Genomic DNA, 25,964 nt, shown 5'->3' on the forward strand with positions numbered 1-25,964 from the left:
ACTAACCTCGGTATTGTACAAAGGATCAGATACTTTCTGGGGCAAAGAAAACGAGTTAAAATTGGTCGATTCGACTTGTTCCGAAGCTTTTGACGAGAGAATATATAGGATGTGTACTCATTATTTTCTGGTGACTGTCTCTAGTATTTTTAAGTCTATAAAACATGCATAGGGGCAAATTCAAGGGAGGCTCGGGGCAAAAATCATCGGAGGAAACAAATTGTAGAGTACTCACAAGAAACACTAGAACTTTCGGTAGACATAGGATCTCCCGTTTTCAAAATATAGGATATGATTAATTGGGAGCAGGAAAATTCGGTGTGGGGAATGTTAGGTGTAAAGAAAGATTCGTTGTAGTAGGCCGTAGGATTTATTAAAAACTCAACTTTGAGGATAAATGAGCGTATTTGTTTGAAGTTCAAATTTTGTGTAGAAGTACTTTTACTGTCTACTATCATTTTTACTGTTTACTGTCTACTTTATATTGCTTTATATTGAATTGTGTTCCTGAAATTATTTGAATTCTAGATTTCGACGGATTTTAACATTTTATGGCCCTTACATGACGAGAAATTTGTTTTTCGAACTCCGTTCGTGTGATTTAGCGAAGCGACCATCGCTACGAATCGGCATTTAATTTAAAACTTAAGTTCTTATGCTGTTTTGGAGGATGCCTCCTAGAATTTTCTACTTCTAAAAAAATGTAGGTCTTCAAAAATGTCATTGTTTGTTTATGTTACTCAAAGGTGTAAAAATAAATGCCTCAATTAAAGTATCTACGGCTGATTGGAGAAGTCAATAAGGAGTCAATAGGGTTGCAGTACTTGTTTACCTTAAGTTAAGGCAAACAAACTAAAGTGTCTGATTGGAGGAGAAGTCAACTATTTGTACAACTATTATCTGATAAAACCATCCTGCTTTATATTGCCCTTTCTACTAAGACTTTTTTGATCAATATACTGTATTTTTGCATCTTACATATGTATACACAGAGTGATTCTTTCAAAACTCACGGATTTTATTTGGCTCAATAATTTCTAACTGAAGTCCGCTTTTCATGCGGTTTACTGCAAATCATCAAGGAAGGATGGGAGATTTATGGGACTATGTTTACTGGTTTAAATTCATCCGGGGTAATATAGAGCAGGCCGCAAGAAAAACAGCAAACATTCGCTATTGTAAGTTACAGTTCGAATGAGATATTGGATATTTGAAGCGAAATTCTGACTGAAATTGTACTGACATCTTCCACAACATCCACCAGCGAGGTCCGATCCTTCCCTGTCTTCCTCAGAAGCGATCCTGTTTCCTGCAGTTTATTCACTAACAACCATATTATGTTTCTGTCTGGGGCACAACGTGAGGCAAAGTGGTGCTTTTGGTAGTTCCTATAACTATTCTCTGAACTTATAGTTGTAATTGTTTTATTTCTGAGAAAAAGTATCAGATTCATTATGTGATGAAAAGTCGTTCATAGTAATACCCCGCAAAAGACATGAAAGAGATATTGGACTCAAGGCAAAATAATAATAATAATAATAATAATAATAATAATAATAATAATAATAATAATAATAATAATAATAATAATAATAAATAATTTGCTTTTCTTGAAATAGGTAATAACATTTTATTCGTTACATTTTATGGTTTTCGGTTTCACAATATAAAGTGTCGTAAATTATCGTAAGTGGTAATATTCAATATGTATTACACCGAATCTACCTTACACCTGAATTTCCCCACACCGAGTTTTCCGTACACCGAATTTTCCTACACCGAGTTTTCTTACACCGAATTTTCCTAGACCCGATTAATTGTATATATGTCATATGATTAATTGTATATATATCATATGCAATTTGATAAGGTAGTTATGAACACAAGAAAGAGCATTTATCAACGTTTAAAGATACGCAAGTCATTACACAATTTACTTCATTAATAAATATGATTTAAGTGTCATTATATCAATCTTTCGTGGACTCGTCGTAACCTGGAAGAATTCTGATAAATTCTACATGAATCTAAGACGGAAATCAGGACACATTTTGTACATAAATTTACAAAAAGATACGAGACTTTTACAAACATTTACGAAACGAGACGACAAAACCTGAATTCTCATTGGGGATGAAAGGGGAGCGATTAAAGTGGTGTGCCTGATAATTTAAGGTCTCTCATAGCTCTAGTGATATTCAGCAAAAAATCTCTGAATTACGAAAAAAAGAAAACATACAAAATACATTTTCAGGGTAACTCTTACAGCCATTACGTTATTATAAGATTAATGCTACTTCTGAAACTGATTTGATTGAATATGTATTTGGATAACGAAACTACTTTCATAAGTTTTTTAAAGTATCAAGTTTGAGAAGAACGAAGTTTGTCTTCCACGGTTGTTATCTCGTTGCTCATAGATATCAGTGATGAAATAATTGGTCGAAAATCACGCGGCCGCTTCTTACATCAATTCATGAAGAAAATTAGTTCCAATATTAGGTACCTAAGTTCAGTATTTAAAAAAAAAAAAAAAAAAACTAGCCTCTTGCAACCATGCGTAGCACATTTTAATACTTACACTTGAAATAAAAATATGACTGGATAAAGACGATTGCCTTTGTCTTTGAATTTCATATGTGAATAACAATATAGGGCTTTTCAGATAGAGGAGGGGAGGGGCAGGTTTTATTAAACAAGATCGTACACCTGATATGTTTTAACTATAGGCAACTTGTACTTGCAGGCTTAACTCAGTCTTCTGAAGTCAAACGACAAATACCATTAAGATGTTCAAGAGAATAACGTATCAGCATTATTACATACTACAGACACAAAGATACCACTAGGCTCCCAAGTTTCAAAATTATATTGTGTGTGAAAGCAGTTAGTAGATTTAATTCTTTGTCACATGGTAGCTAGACCCTGAGAGAAATTCAGAGGAAGTCCACGGGAAAAGTCTTTCGTTATAAATAAAAGTTGTACTACTTAGAATTATTATGAAACCAAGATATCAATTGGAAGATGGTTAAAAAGAAATAAATTTAAGAAAAAAGTTAAGACATGGATAACTGATATTTACCCTCGTTTACGCTCTTGGTTCAATTTAGCTGTATTTATATGCTTTGGACATTTGAGGTAGAAATGAATAAATCGAGAACCGTTACCTACTAACAAACACAATAGGTAAAACCTAAAAATACGAGCCCTAGGAGTTATAATTTTTGCCAAATTAACTTCCTGCCATTCTGTCCTTCTGCCATTTCGTCCGCTGCCATTTCGTCCTCCTGCCATTTTGTCCACTGCCATTTCGTCCTCCTGCCATTTCGTCCGCTGCCATTTTGTCCTCCTGCCTTTATTTCCTGCCATTATGTCCCCTGCCATTTTGTCCTCCTGCCATTCTGTCCTAAATTCCATCATGGTCCCTTCCCGTCTTTCATACCTCCGTATTACATAACGCTACAAAATGCAAAAACTAAAAATATTCCGTATGATATCTAAACTTCATTGCTCTGATATGACAAGATCCTACTCGTCAACTTAAACTATCTCTGTCGATTGGAAATCGATTCTCATATATCTATTAATACTTAACTTACATTTTGGTATATACGCTCTAATGACTACAGAAATCTTCATAACAAGGCTAAAGACCCATTGTTTAAAAAGATCCACACACGCATACAAAATAAAATAAAACACTGTTGACAAACTCGATTAGACTTAACAACAACTACGACTATTTTACGCTTACTACACGAATGAACTGGCAACATTGCACACAGATATTCAGGAATGTCCTGGCGGGCATTGTAAGAGCCACTGACAGAAGCCGTAGATGCTACTCAGTGACGTCACCGTGCCAATGTGGAAATTACGAGAGAAAACAAAATCTGGAAACATTTCAATATGTAACATAAACACCTAATATGTATATGAACACAAAATTTGATAAGGAAAGAGTTTTAAAAGAAAATTTTATTTTCGCAGTGTCTTTTTGACGATTGCTCAAAATTTACACGAAAATTAACATAAATCAGCTGAAATCTGAGGTACTATAACGAAGAAAAGATAAAATGTTATGTTGGTCTGATTTTTACGAAAAAAAAATGTTATGATAAACGTAAAACAAAACATAAGTTTTAGACTACATCACAAGCTATATATGTAAATTCTATGGTGATTATTTCTTCCAACCATTTTCCCACCTCCTACTATTGCCACCTCTACCGTTGATTTCTATTATTTTTCACAGATTTTCTTTTATTTTCTTGTTTTAAAGATTTTAACCTTTCATTATCGGTGCCAATATTTATGTTTTTTCCGTCGAAAATGCAACTATTGACAAAACAGAGCTCCCAAACGAATGACCAAAACAAATTATCAGACCATTCGCCTACTTGGTTCACCTGCACTGTGATGAAAGGAACCAAAGCAGCGTTCTTGCTAGCTTCACAATCGGAAGGCCACGAGTTCAAATCGCGGCTAGCCATCCTGAAAATATTTCCCTAGTTACACGAGGCGAATGTCTGAATAAACCTTTTAACATAGCTTATAATGAACTTCCTCTCACATTGTTAATAGGTTTGGCTTCAATGTTCCTTTTTTTTTTTTTTTTAGCATCGAAGTTGTATGGGACATTGACCTACAGCTTAACATAGAATCCGAATCACACGAATTCCCAACAGGAATCGAAGTCAGGACTTCTATATAGCGACCAGGGAGTTCTCACATAGTTATTTAAATTTTAAGGACTGTAGCGTAGACTAGGTTTACAGAGAATATTTGGAAGTTCATTAAATATAAGCTGAGAAATATGTTTCTAACTTAATAACTCTTGTAGCACTATACCGATGTCGATTAAATTTTCAACGTAGATGAAGTTCGGGCCTGGGATGTTTGTTATCATTTCACTTTGACGGTGCAACTTAGGGGAGGGGGAGAGGGAGATATTTAAAAATGATCGAAAATGATCTATATTAGTGTCGAATCTCCAGCTTTCGGAATCGCCGAGAACAGTGACACTTTCGATGCCGTGTCCCGCAACATGGAGGAAGGGGAGGGGGAGAGAAATAAAATAATCGAAACTAACTGATGTTAGTGCTGAATCCCTAGTTTTCGGTGTCGCTGAGTTGAACAGTGACACTTCCGATCCCGTTTACATCCAAATTCAGCTCAACTTGAGGGAGAAGGAGGGGGAGATACATAAAAATGATCAATATTAGTGTCTAATCCATAGTTTCCGGAGTCGCTAAGATGAACAGTGACACTTCCGATCCCGTTTACATCCATGCCACTAAAAACAAAAATAGTATATTTCACGGGTACCAAATACACGAGATAAGGAGTTGTGCATTTAAAATTTTTATTTCAACCCAGCGAAGCGGTTAATCGATGCTAGTATTGCATTAATATTAAATAGCGTAACTTCCAAATTAATATATATTTTATTATTATTCAGTTGCTTATAATAATAATAATAATAATAATAATAATAATAATAATAATAATAATAATAATAATAATAATAATAATAATAATAATAATGAGAAGAAGAAGTGGTGGGGAATGACGAGAAGAGCTTTCCATGAGCGCCATCTGACCAGTCACAGTTTCTCATGAGTTATGAAGTCAGTAGTTGGCAATATTGCAGTGAATGCAGAAGATATAAGATTGGCATTACATAACCTTCACGTGCAGGCAACGATGCTGAAAGACTTTTCCAAATAGAGAGACGAAGAATGAAATAGTGATAGAAGGATGTGACCACACGGTCTCCTTTGTAGGTGGAGTACATCCATCAATAATAGACATTACACGCAACTGCCTCTATTTGTTGGCATAAAGAACCACGTGACGAACGGACAAATGCGTGGTTCTTCACGGACGGCCACTCGCTTTTTAATTCAGCCAAATGCAACAGACAAAAGATGGAGAGGAGAACTTCAAACTCATAAATGAATTGAGCTGATAAGAATCTTTATTATTATTATTATTATTCTTTCTTTCTTATTAAGAATCACAGACAATTCAATATAACACTTTTATGATGACTTAAATTTGTATTTCAGATAATTAATTGCTTAAATGAACATTAAAAGTTCACCGACTTTAGATAAATACGAAAAAGAGTTTCTGATGTTTATGAGGAATTACAAGCGTGTTTACTTCTGGAAATCATGTTTTCCCTAATTTTTAATTGTCAATTATATTCTAATTTAGTAATTTCTCTACGTAAATCGGATATGAAAAGTGATGCGAATCCTACCCGTTGGTGATTTGACGAATCGAAACAAATAGCATATTAACTGGGTTCGATATGCCGCAATTAAATGAAGACGAAAGATGTTGTTTAATATCCCTCATTCATGCGTAAAATTAAACTTAAAAACAATGTACGTGAAAACACAAGTGCAAAATAGTGCTAATACCTAATTCTTTATTTATTTAATCTTTGATTGCTGCGGTGGTCACTCTAACTGTAAGCATCAAGAATTGTTGAAGTCTGCTGCACGAAGACGTTGGGGTAACAGAAAAACAGATCAATGTTGTCAAGGCAGAAAGGGCTCCACAAACCACAACACTCCAAGCTGAAAATTGACACTTCGCAATCAGCGTCTGTATCTGGGCAACTGCATGTCAGATTCTTCAGCCTCTTGAAAAATTGGGTGCTTGAAGTTCTAGAAATGAGTCCAAGGTCAATTTGCTTAGCTTCTTACGTTAGTTGGGTGAATCGTCACCAGAAATATGTGAGCCAATACTTATTCCAGAATTAGACGTTCGTATTTTTTTTTTTTTTCATTACAGGAGGAAGCATTATCACCAACAGAGTGTTACGTAAGTAGTGCCAAGTCATTGAGGCTATTTTCACTCATTTCCTTATCTTTACCACTTATTTGCACATACCATTTCACCTCCTCCAACACTGTCGATAGGGTGCAGGAAAACACAAGTTCATAAAATATACTGGTAGCTAGGAAATGAGAAAAAAGTTTATTGGAAACAGCTGACGTACGTAAATTAACTTGTTCCCTACACATTCAGTAGGAAAACAAATTATAATTGTTTCCACGTTAACCTCCAATTGTTACACAAGAAAAAAACACTATTTAATACAACTTACAAGATACATGAAAAGAATTGCAGAGTTATCAACGTTAAGTTTCCAATTTTCACATAATGCAGGTTAAATTATTATTAAAAACTCTCGGGAAATTAAAATGGATGTACTAAAGGCAGGTTTAATTTGAACTATTTTTCAGAAGATGCCTAATTAGACAAAAGTCAGAACCTTTTCATGCAGTGGTAATTTCACAAGATTATTCTCCTTCCCGGAAGGAAAGGGCATGGCAATATACAGGGTGTGAAAAAAAAGTACTGTGAATATATTTGCAACTCATATTGAGAAGTAAAGGACCAAAATTATCCCCTGGTCACTTACTGAAATCATCACTCTTTCTATGCCTCGGTCTCGATAAAATAGGACGAGTGGCAATGATAGTTAATACTCTTATTTTATAACAGAAAGGTTACGAGTTCGAATCTAATAATTGCGACTTCTTGACTAAGTTTTTTTCCCCCTCGATTTTGCCATCACGCAAATGACGGTTGAGTTGAGTAAATTTTGAGTTTAACATCCCGTTCAGCAGCGAGGCGGAACTACTGATTAACGTGGAATCCGAACACACGAGTTTCCGCCGAGAAGCAAACCCGGCCACGCCAAAAGCGCGTACGCCAACCGCTTAGCCACGAAGGAGCTTTAGGCATATGACGGAAATATACTTCTAAATATATAGGTTCAGACCGACTCCACTTCAAAATATTGTCTCTGTATGCATCATCGAAAGCCAGCGACATTTTAGTTTTTATCCAATTAATTTATAGGAAGGTAGTTCTTTTTTGAAAGAACGTGAATTTTGATGATGTTATTTCACCGAATCCTTCAGAACCATTTCAATGGCTCTTGCTTTGTAAAATAAAATTAAATTGTCTTAATTTATCGTCGTACAGTTATGCCTTTTAGGCTAAAGAAATCGGATGACCAATGAAAGTGAACGATGGTGAAATTATTTTTTTATACTCTCCCACCGAGAATCGAACCTGGGAACATTTGCACCAAGGGCATACGCCACTAGACTTTAAAAATAAATAAATAAAAAGATCAACCGATCATACCTCAATTTCCTGAGCAACCCGAGTTTCCTCGTATACAAGGCCTCTTTGAGCTTTACTAAATTCGACAGGGACACGAACACATACATATCCAAGACAGTTAAAATTCCGGAGGCTCTCCCACCGGGAATCGAATCCGGGACCCTGTACATCAAAAGCGCACGCGCAAGCCACTAGACCAGCAGGGAGGGCAGACCAGCGAGGAGGCGCTCTTGCTTTGTTAGAATAGGTAAATCCATTACTATATTCCTTAGATTACATTTAATTTACAAATACTAAAATTATGTTAATTGAACAAGTGAGAGAGGACAGACATTATCTCGTATAAAAGAAAAAGGCTAAATCACATTGGGAAAATGCTCTTAATATAAACAGAACATCTCGAGCTCAACAGACAGTGGCGTATTTAGGGGGGAACTTCCGGGCTTAAGCCCCCCTCCCGAAATCTTACTTAATATAGTAAAATATATGAAATATCTTGCAGAATTTTCACATTTTCAGGCCACCCCTTCCCCCGAAACAAAACCGTAAATACGCCACTGTCAACAGAAGAAAGCTTTTTTCAACCTTGTCAACTAACAACACCCTTAAGGAACCAGAAACCTGATTCATTGTTAACATAACATTTTAAGTGAATCTAGTAAAATCAAAACTTGTACACAAATTCAAAAGCTTTACGAACAATTTCACTTTTGATTGCATTGAAAAGGAAAATTCTAGTCTGAACTCTGATAGTGGTTGCCCACAAAAGTGTCATTTCAGATCTCATGGTGGGGAGGGGGGAGATTGTCAAACAACATACATTTCATGTTTTGTATTTCTATATTAGCATACAATTTGTTTTTAAAAAGCATGTGTTTCTCAAACATAGGAGAAAGGCAATTGCCGGGCCTTCTCAAATAATGCTCTACTTGCCTTATCAAAGGATCTTGTTCTGATTATTAAAGAAAAAAAAAGTAACATAGTGCGCAATGCAGGAGTTGCTGAATTATTAGGAAATTTAGCTGCCTTCACAGTTATTTAGATATTATGGTGGATTAAAAATAATACGAGTATCTTAGTAGTGTCTTGTGATTTTCATTTGTTTTGGACCACTAACAGCGTCCATTCCTTATGTTTGCACATATCTATCTTTTGTGTAATGTTCCCTGTCGCGTGTTAGTATTTGTATTTTAGTGGATAAAGTTACAAAAGAGCAGAAAGCATTCCAAATACATTAAAAGATTTTTGGGGACTTGGTATGTGTTTTTGTACACGAGTCTACAATTATGAACCACAGAATTTAATTTTCGCAAAATAAAAACTATTTCAATAGCACTGAAGAAAACTTATTAAAATATCAAATTATTTCCAAAGAAAGAAAAAAAGAACATTCCCTACATAAATAAACGGACTGAGAAAACAATACGGTGCAGATGATCAATACCTTAATGTTACCACCAGTGGCGTAAACAAAATTTCAGCAAGGGGGACTGTAAGCACCCAGGTTTATATTGCTATTTTTTAATTATAATTATTTACTCACTTCACTCTACTTTTAAAAGAGAAAGATCACTCGATTTCAAGCGAGTTTACAATAATAATAATAATAATAATAATAATAATAATAATAATAATAATAATAATAATAATAATAATAATAATAATAATAATGATGATGATGATGATGATGATGAAATGGAATCTTTCTGTTTACGTCCCACGGTTATGCCGGCTAGACGAAGGGAGACGGTGATTATGAGAAATGAATGCAATGGTAGAATGAAAAAAAAATTGAGGTAACGGAAAAACCCCGAGAAAACCCACGCACACAGTGTTTACCACCACGAAGTCCATTTGGAGCAAGCTAAGATCGAACCAGGGACGACACACACCAGAGGTGAACACTCTACCTCTGAGCCTCCGCAGCCCCAATAATAATAATAATAATAATAATAATAATAATAATAATAATAATAATAATAATAATAATAATAATAATAATAATAATAATAATGATGATGATGAAATGGAATCTTTCTGTTTACGTCCCACGGTTATGCCGGCTAGACGAAGGGAGACGGTGATTATGAGAAATGAATGCAATGGTAGAATGAAAAAAAAATTGAGGTAACGGAAAAACCCCGAGAAAACCCACGCACACAGTGTTTACCACCACGAAGTCCATTTGGAGCAAGCTAAGATCGAACCAGGGACGACACACACCAGAGGTGAACACTCTACCTCTGAGCCTCCGCAACCCCAATAATAATAATAATAATAATAATAATAATAATAATAATAATAATAATAATAATAATAATAATAATAATAATAATAATAATAATAATAAGCATTGATGTTCTTCTGAATGCTTTCAGAACTTGAAACACAAACTTTTCTTGTCCAGAACACGCGCAATTTTTGTATTCATATGTTAGTACGTAATTTTATAACTTCACAGTATCTTCTAAAAGGTGGTTTGAAATCTCGTAACTCCCCTTGCGTACGCCACTGGTAATCACTGTATATGTAAGAGCTACATCTGGAAGGAGCCCTTGCTAATAAGTTGATTGTTACGAGTTTTAAGAGAACTTATAATTTTAGGTTACGGTGTATCTATTAAGTCGAGAATTAAAAAAAAAAAAAAAAAGAAAACAAAGAAAAAAGAGCACGCACTTCTGAGAAATTGAACTCAGCTGAGGGTATAGGGGAAGAAGAATATTACTGCAGTACTTACTATCTTGTGTGAAACGGTTATTTAGAACCGGATGTAAGGTCAAAGTAAAACAGCAGCAAAGGAGCTTTGCAACACATTACTTATTCTTCGTATTTAATGTGAAAACATTAGAAAAAAAAATCCACATTGACGAACGTAAAACAACTTGAAGGTATCTATCCATCGAATGTTAACAGTTGGCCATTGCACTTGACCTTTATGTAGAAACGTTTGTAAACAGTTTCAGATTGACAGGTAATAACATCACTTTTCGAGGCCTGTACAAGGAAACACAAACATTACAGTTTTTCCTATCCTTTAGCATAGCTTAATTAACTCGGTGCACATACGGAGTTTGTGTGAGTGCTCTTAAAATTATTCAAATAAGAAATGACTGTTCGAATAATTAATAATTTCGAATAATGAATAATTGTTGGGGTAATGAATTATGGTTCGAACAATGACAGGGCTGTAGTCGAGGGTACACGGCGGTACACACCGTATACCCTCTGCTTAACCATAGTCATTAGTGTACCTTCTGCTTCAAAGCATATGGTATTTTTCTACTTTTGTTTTATTTATATTTATTTATGTATTTAATCGGGCCATGACTTCAGTGATAAAATGATTATATCGCCTTTTTCCCCTTATACTCTTAGCTGGTGTTCAAGTATCCCTGCATGATATTTCTGGGGTTAGTAGGGGTTTTCATGAGAAAAATCCATTTTTCTAAGTACACTGTCTTTTTTATGTTTTTTTCAAAACTAAAATAAAGTTAAATTTGGCACAATTGTCTTATATCTGGCAATTTCGGGCGCGAGTTTTTTGTTCCTTCTCGGAGTGAGTTGTTCCTTCTACATTCCTACACCCATATTTGTTATTGAGTTGAGTTGATTTGAGTTTAACGTCCCGTTCAGCAGCGAGGCTATATGAGACGTGGACCTACTGATTAACGTGGAATCCGAACCACATGAGCTCCCGCCGGGAATCGAACCCGGGTCTCCCACGCCAAAGGCGCGTACGCTAACCGCTTAGCCACGAAGGAGCTCCCATATTTGTTATTAATGGTGTGATTTAAGTAAAGAGTGTCATCAAGAAAATAGCATGAAATGCTTTTAGACTATAAAACAGTAATGTATCCTTTATATTTTAATTGAATTAATTTAATACATGCATTTTACATTGTTCATTAAAAACGCCTTCTATGTCTTTTATGACAATCATAGATGGTTACAAAACAGCGTATAACCTCTGAAAATTATTAGGACTACAGCACTGGTTAATGGCTGTTCGAATTATGAATAAGTGTTTCAATAATATATTCTACTATGCAAAGCTCTTGTTCTTCACATTAATGATGAACTCACCAATCTGGAGAAGAACAGCTTTGTATAACAAAATGTGTTTAAATAATCATTACTTAATTGGATATAGGCTATGTACTATGTCGCCTAAGAAATGTAGAAATGCCGTTAGGAACATGCAATTAAGTAATTCTCAATACTGTAATTGGGCTATAGGCTGTGTTGACAATATATAAATAAATAAATAAATAATAGAACAAGGAATAACTAAACAAAAAATTTTTGGAATTACGCAAGAAAAAATGGAACAAAAGATTGAGGATATTTGCCAACAATTTTAGGAATGATCCCCCCCGCCCCCCCAAAAAAAATGCACCATATTGCGATATTGACCAATAATTAGTTTTTGGATCTGGGGCGACAAAATGTTTGAACGGCCCCAAAATCAAGTTTTCGTATTTTTTCCGGAATAAGCACATCATACTGAGTTAAGTAATAGTTTGGGTTTCGCTAAACTATATATAGTTCTCCAGATTTTGCCTGAAATATATTGCATCTTTTGATTAAAAAGAAGAAATCTTTGAGTTTAACGTCCCACGATTATACCCGTTAGACTAAGGGAGACGATGACTAAAGCAAGGGAATGATGATCGAAGAATTGGTGGAATGAGAAAGTGGGAGGAGACGAGAGTGCACCGGAAAAACCCACAGGCAGGAAGTTATCCACTACAAACTTACCTGGTCAAGGAACGAACCAGGGACTCCACGCACCAGAGGTAAGCGCTCTACCCACTGAGCCACCATGCTCCCATGAATAATTAATTGTCCAAACCATATAACTAAGGATTCGAATAATAAACGAATGTACGTGTAATTAATATCCTAATTGTTTGAATAACTTCCTTTTCATCATTTGAATATTACTAATACGAACAATTAATCAGCGTTTAAGATACAGTGGCTTTGTTTTTACCAAAACGCGAAAAATTTTCATAATTTGTTATTATGATTGATTTATTACTATTTTTTTCGCGCAAAAAAACGAAAATCCTGAAATCTACTTTTACCTACAATTTGGAACAATATCAGCGTCTCTGCACATTTACCCACATTTAGTCATGAACCATGTCTTTGAAAAAATAACTAAATAAAACGAATTTATGGTTAAAACAGAAAGAAAAACAAAATTTTACTAATCCAAATTTTTAAAAAATACCTTACTTTTTCAAGGAGTACTACTATATAAACCTCCCAACCTTCACCTTGATTTTATTTGAATAACTGAACTGAACCAATTATTTGTTACCTGAATATTTGCTAAACAACTGTTTGTTACTGGAATAACTATTTGTAATCGGAAAACCGGATTGTTAAAATTGTAACAGTACTCATTACTATAGTTTTAAACGGAGAAAATAATTAGTTCGTAATATATTGTAGTAAGCTCATATAAGAAATACTGTACAAATCAGCCTTGCTGGTTAGACGTCCCCTCCTCCTTAGAGGATAAACTGACACTTATGTCACGCTGTTAATCAAATTCTTAGAAGCTGAAGACGGACAACTTACTCTTCCTGACTTGAAAAATTTTACCAAGTCTAAACTACACAGACGGAAACCACACGCATGTTACTTGCACTAAATTTACAGTTGCTTGCATTTGCCTTATTATCAGTCAGATGGGAATAATGCATGCAGTGACAATCCATTAGTATACGAAAGGAGCTCTATTAATAGTATCGGACACTGAACCTCGAATCAATATTTTCATGTGCAGACTCGTGGCAATAAACTCTACAATTAATTGTTTTGTGTTTGACGTTAAAGAAATTTTTACAGCATCGTTTATGACAAAAATAATACTTTTTTTAAACAAGGAAAACAAGTTGCACACAGTGAGAACGAAGGTACAAACAATATATATACTTTCCTGATTAAACTACAATGTCCGAAAGAATTTACTCTTAGCTACTGCTTTTCGCAACATTCATGAGTGTAAGATGAAACAACACAAGGTTAAACCGTGAATAACCACACGGGTATAAATTGTATACAGTACGCACAAACTGCAGGTTAAAAAAGAAAAAAAAATTATGCCGGCTTGGCTAAAGGAGACGGTGATGAGAAATGAATGAAATGGTAACTTGAAGAAAGTGGGAGGAAATGGGAGAACCCCGAGAAAACCCATGCACAAGGTGTTTCTTCACAACAAAGCTCATTTGGCGCGAGCAGGGATCAAACCCCAAGAACCCCATACACCAAGGGTGAACGATTTACTACTGAACGCATGTTAATCAAAACTTGCTGAGGTTAGTACTAAAAATATATTCTTCTCTGCAGTATCGAAGTATGTAATTTCTCTTTGCCAACCTACTGAGATTAAAAATATTTTCTATGAAATAACACGTCATGCTTGTTGTTAACGTTTTTTTTTTTTTATCACGCTTCTTTCAGTGGCGCCATCAAGGAGGGCTCAAGCATTGAATTTCATATTTTTTCAGGACAGACTGATTTTTGTATGTATTTTTTCTATCTCTTAACATAGTAAATGTTTTATTTAAAAAAGTATATTGCTCAAAGGATGTCAAAAGCCTGAAATACCCTTGCGTACACCACTGTTTCTCGTATAAATTCTGCAAAAGCAGAATGATATTTTTTTTCTTTTTTTGCAAAAAAAAACTACATATTTAAAAACAAATTTGAACTAAACTAGAATATATGTATTATCACACATTATAGTGATATGTTTCCACCATTTTCGATTATGCTTGTTGCAAAATGTTTGCAGAATACCTAACGTTGTGTGTTTGCAAATGCGCAATACATGATCTTTGCTACAAAAGATCAAAGAACGAAGTTAAATATAGAGTAAGATAACCATAAAAGCAAGCTTCCTATCTGCGCAGTGGATGGTATGTTATTTGCATATTCATTCATAAACGACAAAGCACACATAAAATCATACACCTATTAGCAAACACAAGTTCTTTGTTCCTTCCTTAGTTTGCCCAAATTTCTGACTCAGTGAGTTTGAACTCACTCCTAAACCTTCGAAATGTTCAACGGCAATTTTATTATACAAAAAAGGCTTATTGTGTTATTTCGCTTGTTAAATGTAACTTACAGTCAGTAATTCGTGGACGATTTACATATATTAGAACGTTAGTAAATATTAGCGCCACAGTGTTTCTTCCAGAAAAACGTTCCAAGGAGGCACACATGATTTTCACATGGTACTATTCTATTTATTATTATATTATAGACGCATATTTTTGGTCTCCTCCGGGGAACACACTCAGAGCTTTGGCAGTGCCCCTAGAAGCAAATCTGGAAGACACACTGCGAGAAAGACCGTTAAAAATATCAATTTTACCATATCACTTTACTAGCTAATATACGTCAATGTATTTTTTCGTGGTATTCTGCCGAACTACATAAAGAATACGACTTACCAGAATCTTGGTAGATGAAAGGAAATGAAATTTGTGAGTTTTACGTCCCACGGTTATGCCGGTTAGGCTAAAGGAGACGGTGAAGATGAGTAATGAATGAAATGGTGGAATGAAGAAAGTGGGAGGAAACTGGAGAACCCCGAGAAAACCCACGCACACGGTGTTTGTCCACCACAAAGTTCACTTGGCGGGAGCAGGGTTTGAACCCGAGACCCCAAGGGTGAGGGTAGATGAAAGGAAAGCACTAACACCTAATAAAGAGTAAGATAATACAGTAATATGATACAATACGCGAGTTGCTAGAAATGGGTATAAGTGAAAACGAGCGTCAGTACACTATGTAGGAAGACGAAATAAGCTGGGCAAAAAAAGTTTAGCGAAAGCTTGGTGTAAAAAGTCAAGAAGAAACTGTCAACTCTCGAATAACAACAACCTACGCGTCAACACGTCCATTTTTACTTTGTGTTTCAGCATATTCTATGTAGCGTTTGCTACGATCAGTGAGTGTGTCATTGGCTCATACTTCGCGGACACGAGTGAAATTTCAGCTCGAACACGAGCAATACTAAACCTTTTGTACTGCTAAAGATTTGTATCCTAAACTAACAACTGGTGCATATATTGCTGCTATTCTGAAGGCCTCGTATGATCTATTATTTGGTTGTTTTGCGTGGTTTAGGAAACAGCTAAGCATAGGCACCATTAAGTATGTTGCCTATTATTTTATTCAGTATTAGAGAGGACACTTTTAGCCAGCATCAGATCTTGAATTGGATTGGTCAGATCTTGAGAAGAAATTGTCTTCTTCCTACCGCCATAGAAGGAAAGATGGAAGGAAAACAAGGAATAGGAAAAAGAAGAACACAGCTGATCGATGATTTGAAAAATAGAAGAAAATATTGGAAGTTAAAAGAGGAAGCTGAAGATCGAGAAACACGGGAGAATCATTTCCAATCCCAAACTTTAAAAAAATAAATAAATAAATAAATAAATTTAAAAAAAATAATAATTTAGTCCCAGGACCTGCTAACAGTCAGAATATCTAAAGTTCATTCAAGGAATGTTCAGTACCTCATGTAAACAAATACACGTGGTGATTGTTTGATTTTATTGGTTAGAGAGCCTTAGAACACCCATGCGGCAGAAGAAAATAGTCCTTGCTTATAAGGATCATTACCAGAATTCCTTAGAATTAGACAACACTTTATCTAAGAACTATATTGAATTAATGCAATAAAAGAGAATACGTATGCATTGAAAGTGGTTTTGACCCAACTTTAGCGCGAATCACAGTTAACAATATGGTCACATGCTGGGAATAAGTAAAACATCGACAGGGTACAAGCACGTGCTTCTCGAAAGAAGCGCTGACCGATAGCCAATCATCCGGTGACTGGCGGAGTAATACAATTCTGCAATGTTTACATCAGGATCATAAGGTTCGTTGAATGAACTTTAATTAATAATTAGTGACAGTGGTCAGCACTGAAAATCTATATATATAAAATTAAAAATCACTATGTTTGTGACTTTAAATCTCTTGAACCGCTCGACCGATCTCAATCAAATTTGTAACATGGATGGGGTTCGAGGTTGAGCTGGTTTTAGGCTATTCACTTTGATGGTAGACGTGAGGAATTGGGGGAAGGGCAGAGGGTATAAAAATAAATAAAACTTAATAACTCCTGAACCACTCGACCGATCTTGATCAAATTTTCAACATAGATTAGGTTCAGGCCTGGGATCGTTTTATGGTTTAAATTTGACGGAGCAACGAAGGGGAGAAGAAGGAAGGGGAGATATATAAAAATCAATTTATATAAGACTGAAAGTGACTATTTTTGTAACTTAATAACTCTTGAACTATCCGACCGATCTCAATCAAATTTTCCAGATACATGAGGTTCGGATCTGGAAATATTTTTGTAATTTCACTTTAACGGTAGATCCTAGGGCGGGGGAAGGGAGGAGGATATATAAATAAAAACTAATAAAACCTAGTTATAAATAAAATTATATATAACGTTGAATAATTGACTTCATCGAATTACACAAAAGTAGGAATAGTCTAGTTGGAATAGTTGGCACAAAACTAGGAATAGTTGGCACCTGTTAACAAGTTTGAAATAGCTATGCTGTAGAAATGGAAATCCATTCCAGATGGTATTCAATATTACATAGTCAACACTGAGGTAAACAAAGAAGTAATCAGTTTTCTCCAGATATAATTTTGGGGGGGCAGTGCCCCCAAGAGGAAACCAAGTACCAGCAGTAACCCCTCCGGATGCTAATCGTGCTTCCCCCTGAACATTTTTTTCTGAAAGAAACACTGGAAGTAATATAACTGGAATCCACATATTACGAGTTTAATTCTTCCGGTTTATTTAGTAACCATGGATGCACCGGTATTCTTGTTTTAATTAGAGACACTCAAGAATCCACCGAGTGTAATGTTAACTTCGTAATGAAGCAATTAGTTCGACATTGCTTGTAATAATGACCTGGTACTAAAATGCCACTGCAAGAATGCTTTATATCTAGGTGATAAAGAGATTTACAAAAATTCTTTATCAAAGATTATATTTCCACTAATTACAGATGTTAACTCTCCAAAATTATGATAAAGTTCAAACGCATATTAAGGTAGGCCTATGCTTCGACCATAAAACTGCCTAAGCAGTTACTAACAGCAGCGTTATTATTATTATTATTATTATTATTATTATTATTATTATTTGAGTACCCTGAATATTCTACACGCAAAGTGAGATACTACACCATATAGGAACTGTATCGTCATAAATTGACATATCGGGGCCTTATGTAGAGTCGTTCTGACGCGTGATTAGTGCCATATTAAAGAGTTTGATTAACATATGTTTCCTGCAGTAGTCAGGCCTTTAGTATAACGCTAATCATACGTCAAAGCGACTCTGCATAAGGTTCATCATCTTTAACCATATCATCCCACATTAAATCAAACCAATACTGTATCTTCAAAATTTTCTTACTCGAGAGTGATTTGACTCTCAATAAATTGTCGATTTTTTATTATACGGATTTGACCACTTGCTTACGTTGAATATATAGGCTATACGCACATATATCTACATTTGTGAAATATATGGATAAAGTATTAATACTATGGACACATGTTAATTGGATGTTTGAAACGTTATCTGGAAAACTGATAATTGATTGGCAGACTTCATTCCAAGAAAGTTGGATGTTCTGTTATATTTAGCACTACAAACATGAAATTGCTAACGCCAAATGACTCGAAAATTGTACAAAAGAGGGATTAAATAATCGCAGTTTTAACTAGATAGACCTCTTCCGCCTTATGCAGAGTTATTTCGACGCACTTTTAGCATCATACTAAAGGCCTGACTACTGAAGGAAACATGTGTCAATCGGACTCTTTAGTATAGCTCTAATCGCGCGTCAGAACGACTCTGCATAATGCCCTTTATGTTTACAAGTCTACCTATTCATACGGCTTACAACTGAAGTCCATGACACAAACAAAAGGCAGTTCCATCCATACCAAACATACAAGCACATAAAATATATAACGATGGAAGCGACATATGTATGTGGCGAGCATTCAATGTAAATGAACGGTTGACCCGAAGATTCCGCAAAGAAGCACGTCACTTTATTTTCCAAGAACTTCTTCCAATAACAAGTTTTGTGGACGATTCCGTGCTCGGGAAAGCAGAAAACTGGTACACAAATTGGCGATGCGAGGAATTTCATCACACATGTTTACCGGAAAGGTAAAAGAATGCGAAGAAAAATTGTTTCACTCACTATCTGGAGGCGTGCATATGTTCACCGAAATACATAGCATATAAGTTTATAAACATATGAACGAATATATATACGTGCAGAAAAATACGCTATGTTCCGAGAGAAATAAATTTACTCCATCAGTTTATGGCTTCACAAAAGCCAATCTAACTTTTGCTCTATAGTGGACTAGGTGTGTATGTATGAGAGAGCCCCCACCACCGAAATTGTTTGTTGCGTCCCGCTCCCCTTGTACTGGCCAATCAGCCCCCACCGGCTGGAAACCAGTTATAGCAAGTAGATAGCCCCCTGAGGTAGATTGTGAGAAGAAAAATCATGGCGTCCAATGGATGGTATTCACGTAATAACAGGGATGAAGCTGGTAGCACTTTGTAGTTAGAATCTGAGTAGCCTTGGCAAGTTCTTCATTTTAAAAGTCATAACCGCAGGTGGAGAGCACAGAGGTCCAGTCTACACTGACTCTGACATTTATTTCTTCTTCTTGGTATTCATTGCTCTGGTATTTGGCATACGAAATGAACACACTGTTAAATATTCTAGCATTTAATGTTTCCAATTTTTCATTCATATGATTTTATTATCAACGAATCTTGTTATGGTAAACAAGCAAGGTTCATCGTAACGGTCATACTATGCCGATTATGAATCTGGTCCTCAAGGAACTCATTTAATGAATTATTTCGGTGACACAAGCTATTACTGTCCAGTCATAATTTAAATTAGCTTCAAATCTCCAATTAAGTCCTCGTTCAAAGAAGGAAATCATAATAAAAATAAAAAACAAACTGAAAATCGACTTTTGTCCTGAATGCGGGGAATAAATTCTAATGATATTGGTGGGAAGTTTTGGACTTAATGTTGTTCCCAAAATATGCCTGGAAAAACATTGGTTGCAGGGCAAATGTACTGTGGGAAAGGAATAAACAAAATTACATCTCATAGGTGTATCTTGCTGTTATAAATTGAAATATTACTACAAAAAAGCTGTTTTTCAAGAAAAATATTTGAGACTGATAACGTATAATTTTAACTGAGATATTTGTAGAGGGAAATTGTGCGGAGTTTCAGGTCCCTTCAGCGGCGGCTTTCTTGAAGTTAATCACCATCTGAATATATTTCCATTCTTTAGCATAAAACATTTTCTTCCGAACCTTCTACTCGATTAAGGCTAAGTTCCCGATGGTGAAGTAAGCTCGTAGGTTAACTGACTTGATGCATAACGTTCCTTTTAGTACCGAGGCTATATGAGACGTGAATCGACAGATTAACGTGGGATTCTAACCACATGCGATCCACCAGGAATAGAATACGGGTTTCCCGCGCCAAAGGCGAGTATGCTAGCCGTATTGTTACTAGAGAGCTCAAGGGGGGAAGTATTTCTCACGGTCGAAAATTTCAAAAGAAAATTCCTACGGGAATACTGGATTTTGGATTTGTTTATTTTAATTTTCCAATTCCAGATTCAGTACTGCTTTACTTCCAATAAACGATTATTTAAGCCAGTAATTTGTTCGTATGTTTACACTCTATGTTTATGCTCTGTAGTGTAGCAGATACTAGGTGGAATTGAAAAACAACACATGGAATTCTTACTCAGAGAACGCGCTGACTGACTTACTTCATAAGCATGACCACCGTTGAATTTCAACGAAACTATTAAGCTTTAATACAACTTTACTTTCAACGGATGGCAGCAAAATGCGTATAATTTGATCATGGCTTCCTTCATAGATATAACAAACACATCAACCGAAAAGTTACCAGGTTTCATAGCCAGTTCAAACGTTCAACATTTACCAGAATAGGAATTGTCTCCCGGATTCGTGCACCTGTAATTTATCCGTGGGTAAGGACTGATTATCCATTTCTTACAGTTAGTTTTAATGTTCAAAGAAACCGAAAACCCGAGATTGAACAAGTCGTATGAAATCGGTGGTTGCAAAAGCCTATTAACATTAAAGTTAAATTTTTGAAATACTAATTATGTAATCCAGGGGTGCCCACAAGGGGGGGCTATGATGCAAACTGCGTCATTGAAATATTTGGGGGGGGTAAAAATCTATATAAATATGTTTGAGGGGGTGTAAAAATTAAGATTTTTTTTCATGGAAGAACACCTACGGATAGACAATCGAGGAGGGTGCGTCATGGACATGAGGGGGGTGGGAACCACTGTGGAATCAATGAGATGGGATATACTTCCTACCAAGGAGATGAAAGGGACTACTGAAAATAGGAATCTATAGCTGCAAAGACAAGGCTTAGCCTTTTGAAAGAAGAAGAACTTTCAGCTTACAATTCTGTCACGAGTACTATAGCTATAAATTAGCAAATACTACTATTTCACACGGTTTGCGATGAAAAATGATTTATACTACGTCCTACGTAGTCAAACATATATTACTATTCCATGAAGTTTGAAGGATGGTAGCACATGTTGCAAACACACGATAATAAATCAGTTACTCTCAGTGAAAAGTCAGTGAAACATGATGGACAATCAATACAACATAACGAACCACACACAAATACAAGAACAGAGAGAGAGAGAAGTTTGAAAGAAACAATTTTGGGGGAACGTTAACATAGAAATCAATTCACTCCTAGCAATGCATTAGGTTGAATAACATCAAAGGATGTAAGCCCAGAAAGCTTACCACAAAATTAAACTGCTACAATTGACAATCTGTAACATAGGACGCAGATTTCGCCTGTTTTCCGTAGTTCGTAGTATACTAATCTTCAGTAACGTTTTAATTTATGCACGAACTTGATTTTGTTTATACACACTTCCGTGCGTATTTTCGTCGAGTTCTTAATACGATCAACTATGTCAATGAAAGTCCTCAAATTTACACATAAAGTAACTGACGTATGTAAGTACGTCAAACAGTAGTCAAACAGTAATTCCCTAATTTATGTTACCATTAAGACTCTATTTCAAACTCCATGGCAACGCCACTCAATAATGCACTCCTGTCACGAAGCATAAATTCATTTGAACCATGAGTTTAGGCCAAATCATTCCAAAAGTAGGCAAAATGTCTCTTGATTGAAAGTACAATTATACATATGCATTCTTTCATTTTATTTATTTATTTGCGCTGGGCATTCGAAACAATAACACATGCATGAAAAGGCAATTTTACCCCCTCATAACGGCACTTCTATCCTTATCAACCAACATTCAGTAAACTAAGCATTTCACCCTTTCTTGGAAAGTCATTCAATATTCAAATCTCGTAGAGAAGTTGACGACCCCGTTAAGGTCATCAAGTTTTTTTTTTTTATTTTTTTTCACTACACTAACAGGTAGGGTAGCTACATCCACTCTTCTTTTGTTTTTTGTTTTTTTGTTTTATCTGATAACAAATCACTTCTTTCCATGCATTCGGCATTTTTGATACTCTATAGAGCTGTCCCTGCCTGGACTTCGAAGTTAGAACACGCCCCGCATATTTCAGAAATATTAATATGTGTCACATATTCATTTTCACATTTTCGTAACGATTTTTTTTAAAGAAACACATCTTAAATATTGAATTTATCTTTCGTTAGCTATGTTTTCTCTTCTACTCACAATTTTGAAACGATACACTTCATTCACTTTTCTTAATTTCTTGAATTTTTAATTAGCGTGGGGACAACAATTCCAGGAGAGATATATATCGATAATAATTTTCGATTCCGGAAAGAATACTGGAAACAAATCATCACAAAAACAAACATCAACACACAACTTTCAAACACTGGCACTTGGCGCGAAAAACTTTTTTTTTTTTTATTTTTAAATAACATCTTGGCTTACCTCTTCTTTTTCTCCAATAGAACCGCCAGACGGCATAAACAAGTCCTAATAACACAAGAGTTGCGGCAAGTGTCCCTAGAACAGCTCCAACAATACTTCCCGCTGTGTAACAGTCCCCCCTTCGAGACTGCGCTGCGACAACCCGTAATGAAAAAAGCGTCACAGCTAAAGCGGCGATTAGGCACATTCCGGTGTCTGTTAGCTCATGTTTTCTCGTCAAACACTACACACTCACCTCGCCATTGAAAGGCACTCACCTGTCTGCAACAACCGGCAACAAGTGGTTTTCCCGACGACTCCGCGCTGCAGGGTTGCCAGTATCTTCTCGTGAAATTGTCAAGAAAACACTGAATTCTCATAGGAATGAGTCGCATTGTGTTATAAACATTAAACATAAAATATTATGTTCTGAGTCATTTGTGGTAGTTATTGTTGCAACATTTCTGTCAAGTGTTACTTCTAAGAGTAATATTTCTGAACTTCCAAATAGCTGAAAACTATCCTTATAAAAGTTATTTTCATACCGATTCTTCTTTATCAATTTTAAGACGATACTATAAATTCTATCGCATAATTTCTACGACACTCCTAAGGAATCATGTCACAAGAAAGGAGCATAAATAAATTTCTTACTTCCTTTCAGGAACAGTCTTCTAAAATTAATTTTGAAAGGACATGAAACAGAATCATTCTGAAAAAAAAAAAAAAAGATTACGTGTGTAGATTACGTTCTGGTTTAAGTTAGCAGTGTGTCTCTTGTTCAAGCATATTGAAATAAATAACAAAGCATTTCTTGGAATTTTGTAATTGTTGTTTGTTTACTTTCAGTGGCGTATTTAAGGGAGCTTCCGAGCTTAAGCCCCCCGAAATCTTAGTTACTGTTGTAAAGTAAATGAAATATCTTGCAGAATTCACACATTTGCAGAATAATGTTAGCAAAGCCCCCGCACCCTCCCGAAACAAAATCATAAATACACCACTGTTTACTTTAGTTGTTAACCTTTTGGGGTTGATAAAGGACTTCATTAATGAGTTTTGAAAGGTACAAAATTGACTGTAACTGGTTGAGGATGCAATTGATAATTTCCTTTTACTTGGACGTCTTAAATGAGTATGAACAATTACCCTTAACATTGTAGATAACACCTAGAAAGAAAACAGTGTGAAAATTCAACTGTTTGACTGCATATAGACTGTACAAATAGAGATGGTGGTACTCTATGTACTATTTCGCCCAAGCTTTTTACAAATGTACTTGAATATATTCAAATATATTGTTCTGGCCTCTGGAAAGCAAAGAGATAAGTACAGGTATAAAGGAAGAATACCTTCGTTTCGTTCAGTGGCGAATCTAACCCGGGGCCTAGACCCCCTTCCCAGTCTTTTGAATGTCAAAAATAATTGAAGCTATTATTTATATATTTTTGAAAGTTTATAGTAAACTTATGCTATATCTATCACAGTCTGGGTTCCGACTGCTTCCCCCGTTTTCACCTTCTAGATCCGCCACTGGTTTCGTTGTTGACATCATTGTCTTCGCAAACATCATAGGCCTCCAATGTATGATAAAAGAGCTTAATTTCAACAAGGAAACCGGGTGGAAATTGTAAATTAAAAAAACAAAAGTGATATTCGACAAATTCTACTACCGATATCCTGCCTAAATATTATATTTTATTATTATTATTATTATTATTATTATTATTATTATTATTATTATTATTATTATTATTATTATTATTATTATTATTATTATTATTATTAACAATAATGCAAGTCCGGCCTTAAGTCAATTGTATCGATTGCACTCAATTAGGCCCCGTGCCTAAGCATTCAAAAGAGGGCCACACTCTTAGAACACACTTTGGATGCAAACGACACATTGCAAGTTTACTTTGAAATCGGGGTCGATCAAAATGTTTCCAATTGGTCCCCACATCTGCTAACGCCGGGCCTGACTCCATGTTTCTGATGTGGATACAGCATTCCTCTTCTGGATTCAACCCAGCTTAAAATCTATAAAATGCGTGTTTTTGTTGCATAAATTATACAGATTTTAACATACAGGTTTTTAGGTACGATAATAAGGTTAACTCCAAGGGCAAGAGGGCTTTTATAGAGCATACATACATCTCATAGCCTATATATTGGATACCAGTAAAAATATCTTGTCCCCTAAAGATAGAATAGAATACAACATTATGGTGAAGGAGTAGCTCTTTTACATATTTCACAGACTTTTACTTAATATGTGAATGAACACTTGAAAATTGAAATTGTTACATCCAAAATTTGCAATCTGCTAAGGAAGAGTTTAATTAAACTCATCGTTATAACGTAAGAATTCAAGTTTTATATATACATTATAAAACGAAATCATAAAACAACTGTCAACATAAAACATCTGTCTGATTATATATACTTTCTTTCATATATAATCTACCTGAAAATTATCGATAAAGTTCATTTGTCGTCTCTGAATACTATATGCGCTTCAACAAGGGAAGAATGGAGCGGATACCACAACTAGTGTGTTGTATTTGGAGAAGGAGCACTATCTGACAGTACATTCAAAAGATGATTCGTGAAACTCAAGCGAATAGATTTGACACTTTCAGACGGACCACGCTCTGAACAAGCTTCCATGATTAATGCTTGTTGTAATGTTTTGACAGGAGACGCATTTTGACTACATCAGAACTTATAAAGAATCTTGG

General features: G+C 35.4%; 1 protein-coding gene across 1 annotated transcript in view; it reads right to left on the minus strand.

The window, feature by feature from the left end:
• LOC145660688 (uncharacterized) overlaps positions 1-23,528 on the minus strand; it is a 240,425-nt gene extending 216,897 nt beyond the window's left edge. The window contains exon 1 of the mRNA XM_081726032.1: positions 23,248-23,528. Within this exon, the coding sequence (XP_081582158.1) occupies positions 23,248-23,434 (187 nt within the window). The 5' untranslated portion in view covers positions 23,435-23,528. The remainder of the gene's footprint in view (positions 1-23,247) is intronic.
• Positions 23,529-25,964: the final 2,436 nt, after the last annotated feature.

Source organism: Thermobia domestica, chromosome 9 (genome assembly GCF_964235325.1).
Source record: "Thermobia domestica chromosome 9, izTheDome1.hap1.1, whole genome shotgun sequence".
In the NCBI taxonomy this organism is placed as follows: Eukaryota; Metazoa; Arthropoda; class Insecta; order Zygentoma; family Lepismatidae; genus Thermobia; species Thermobia domestica.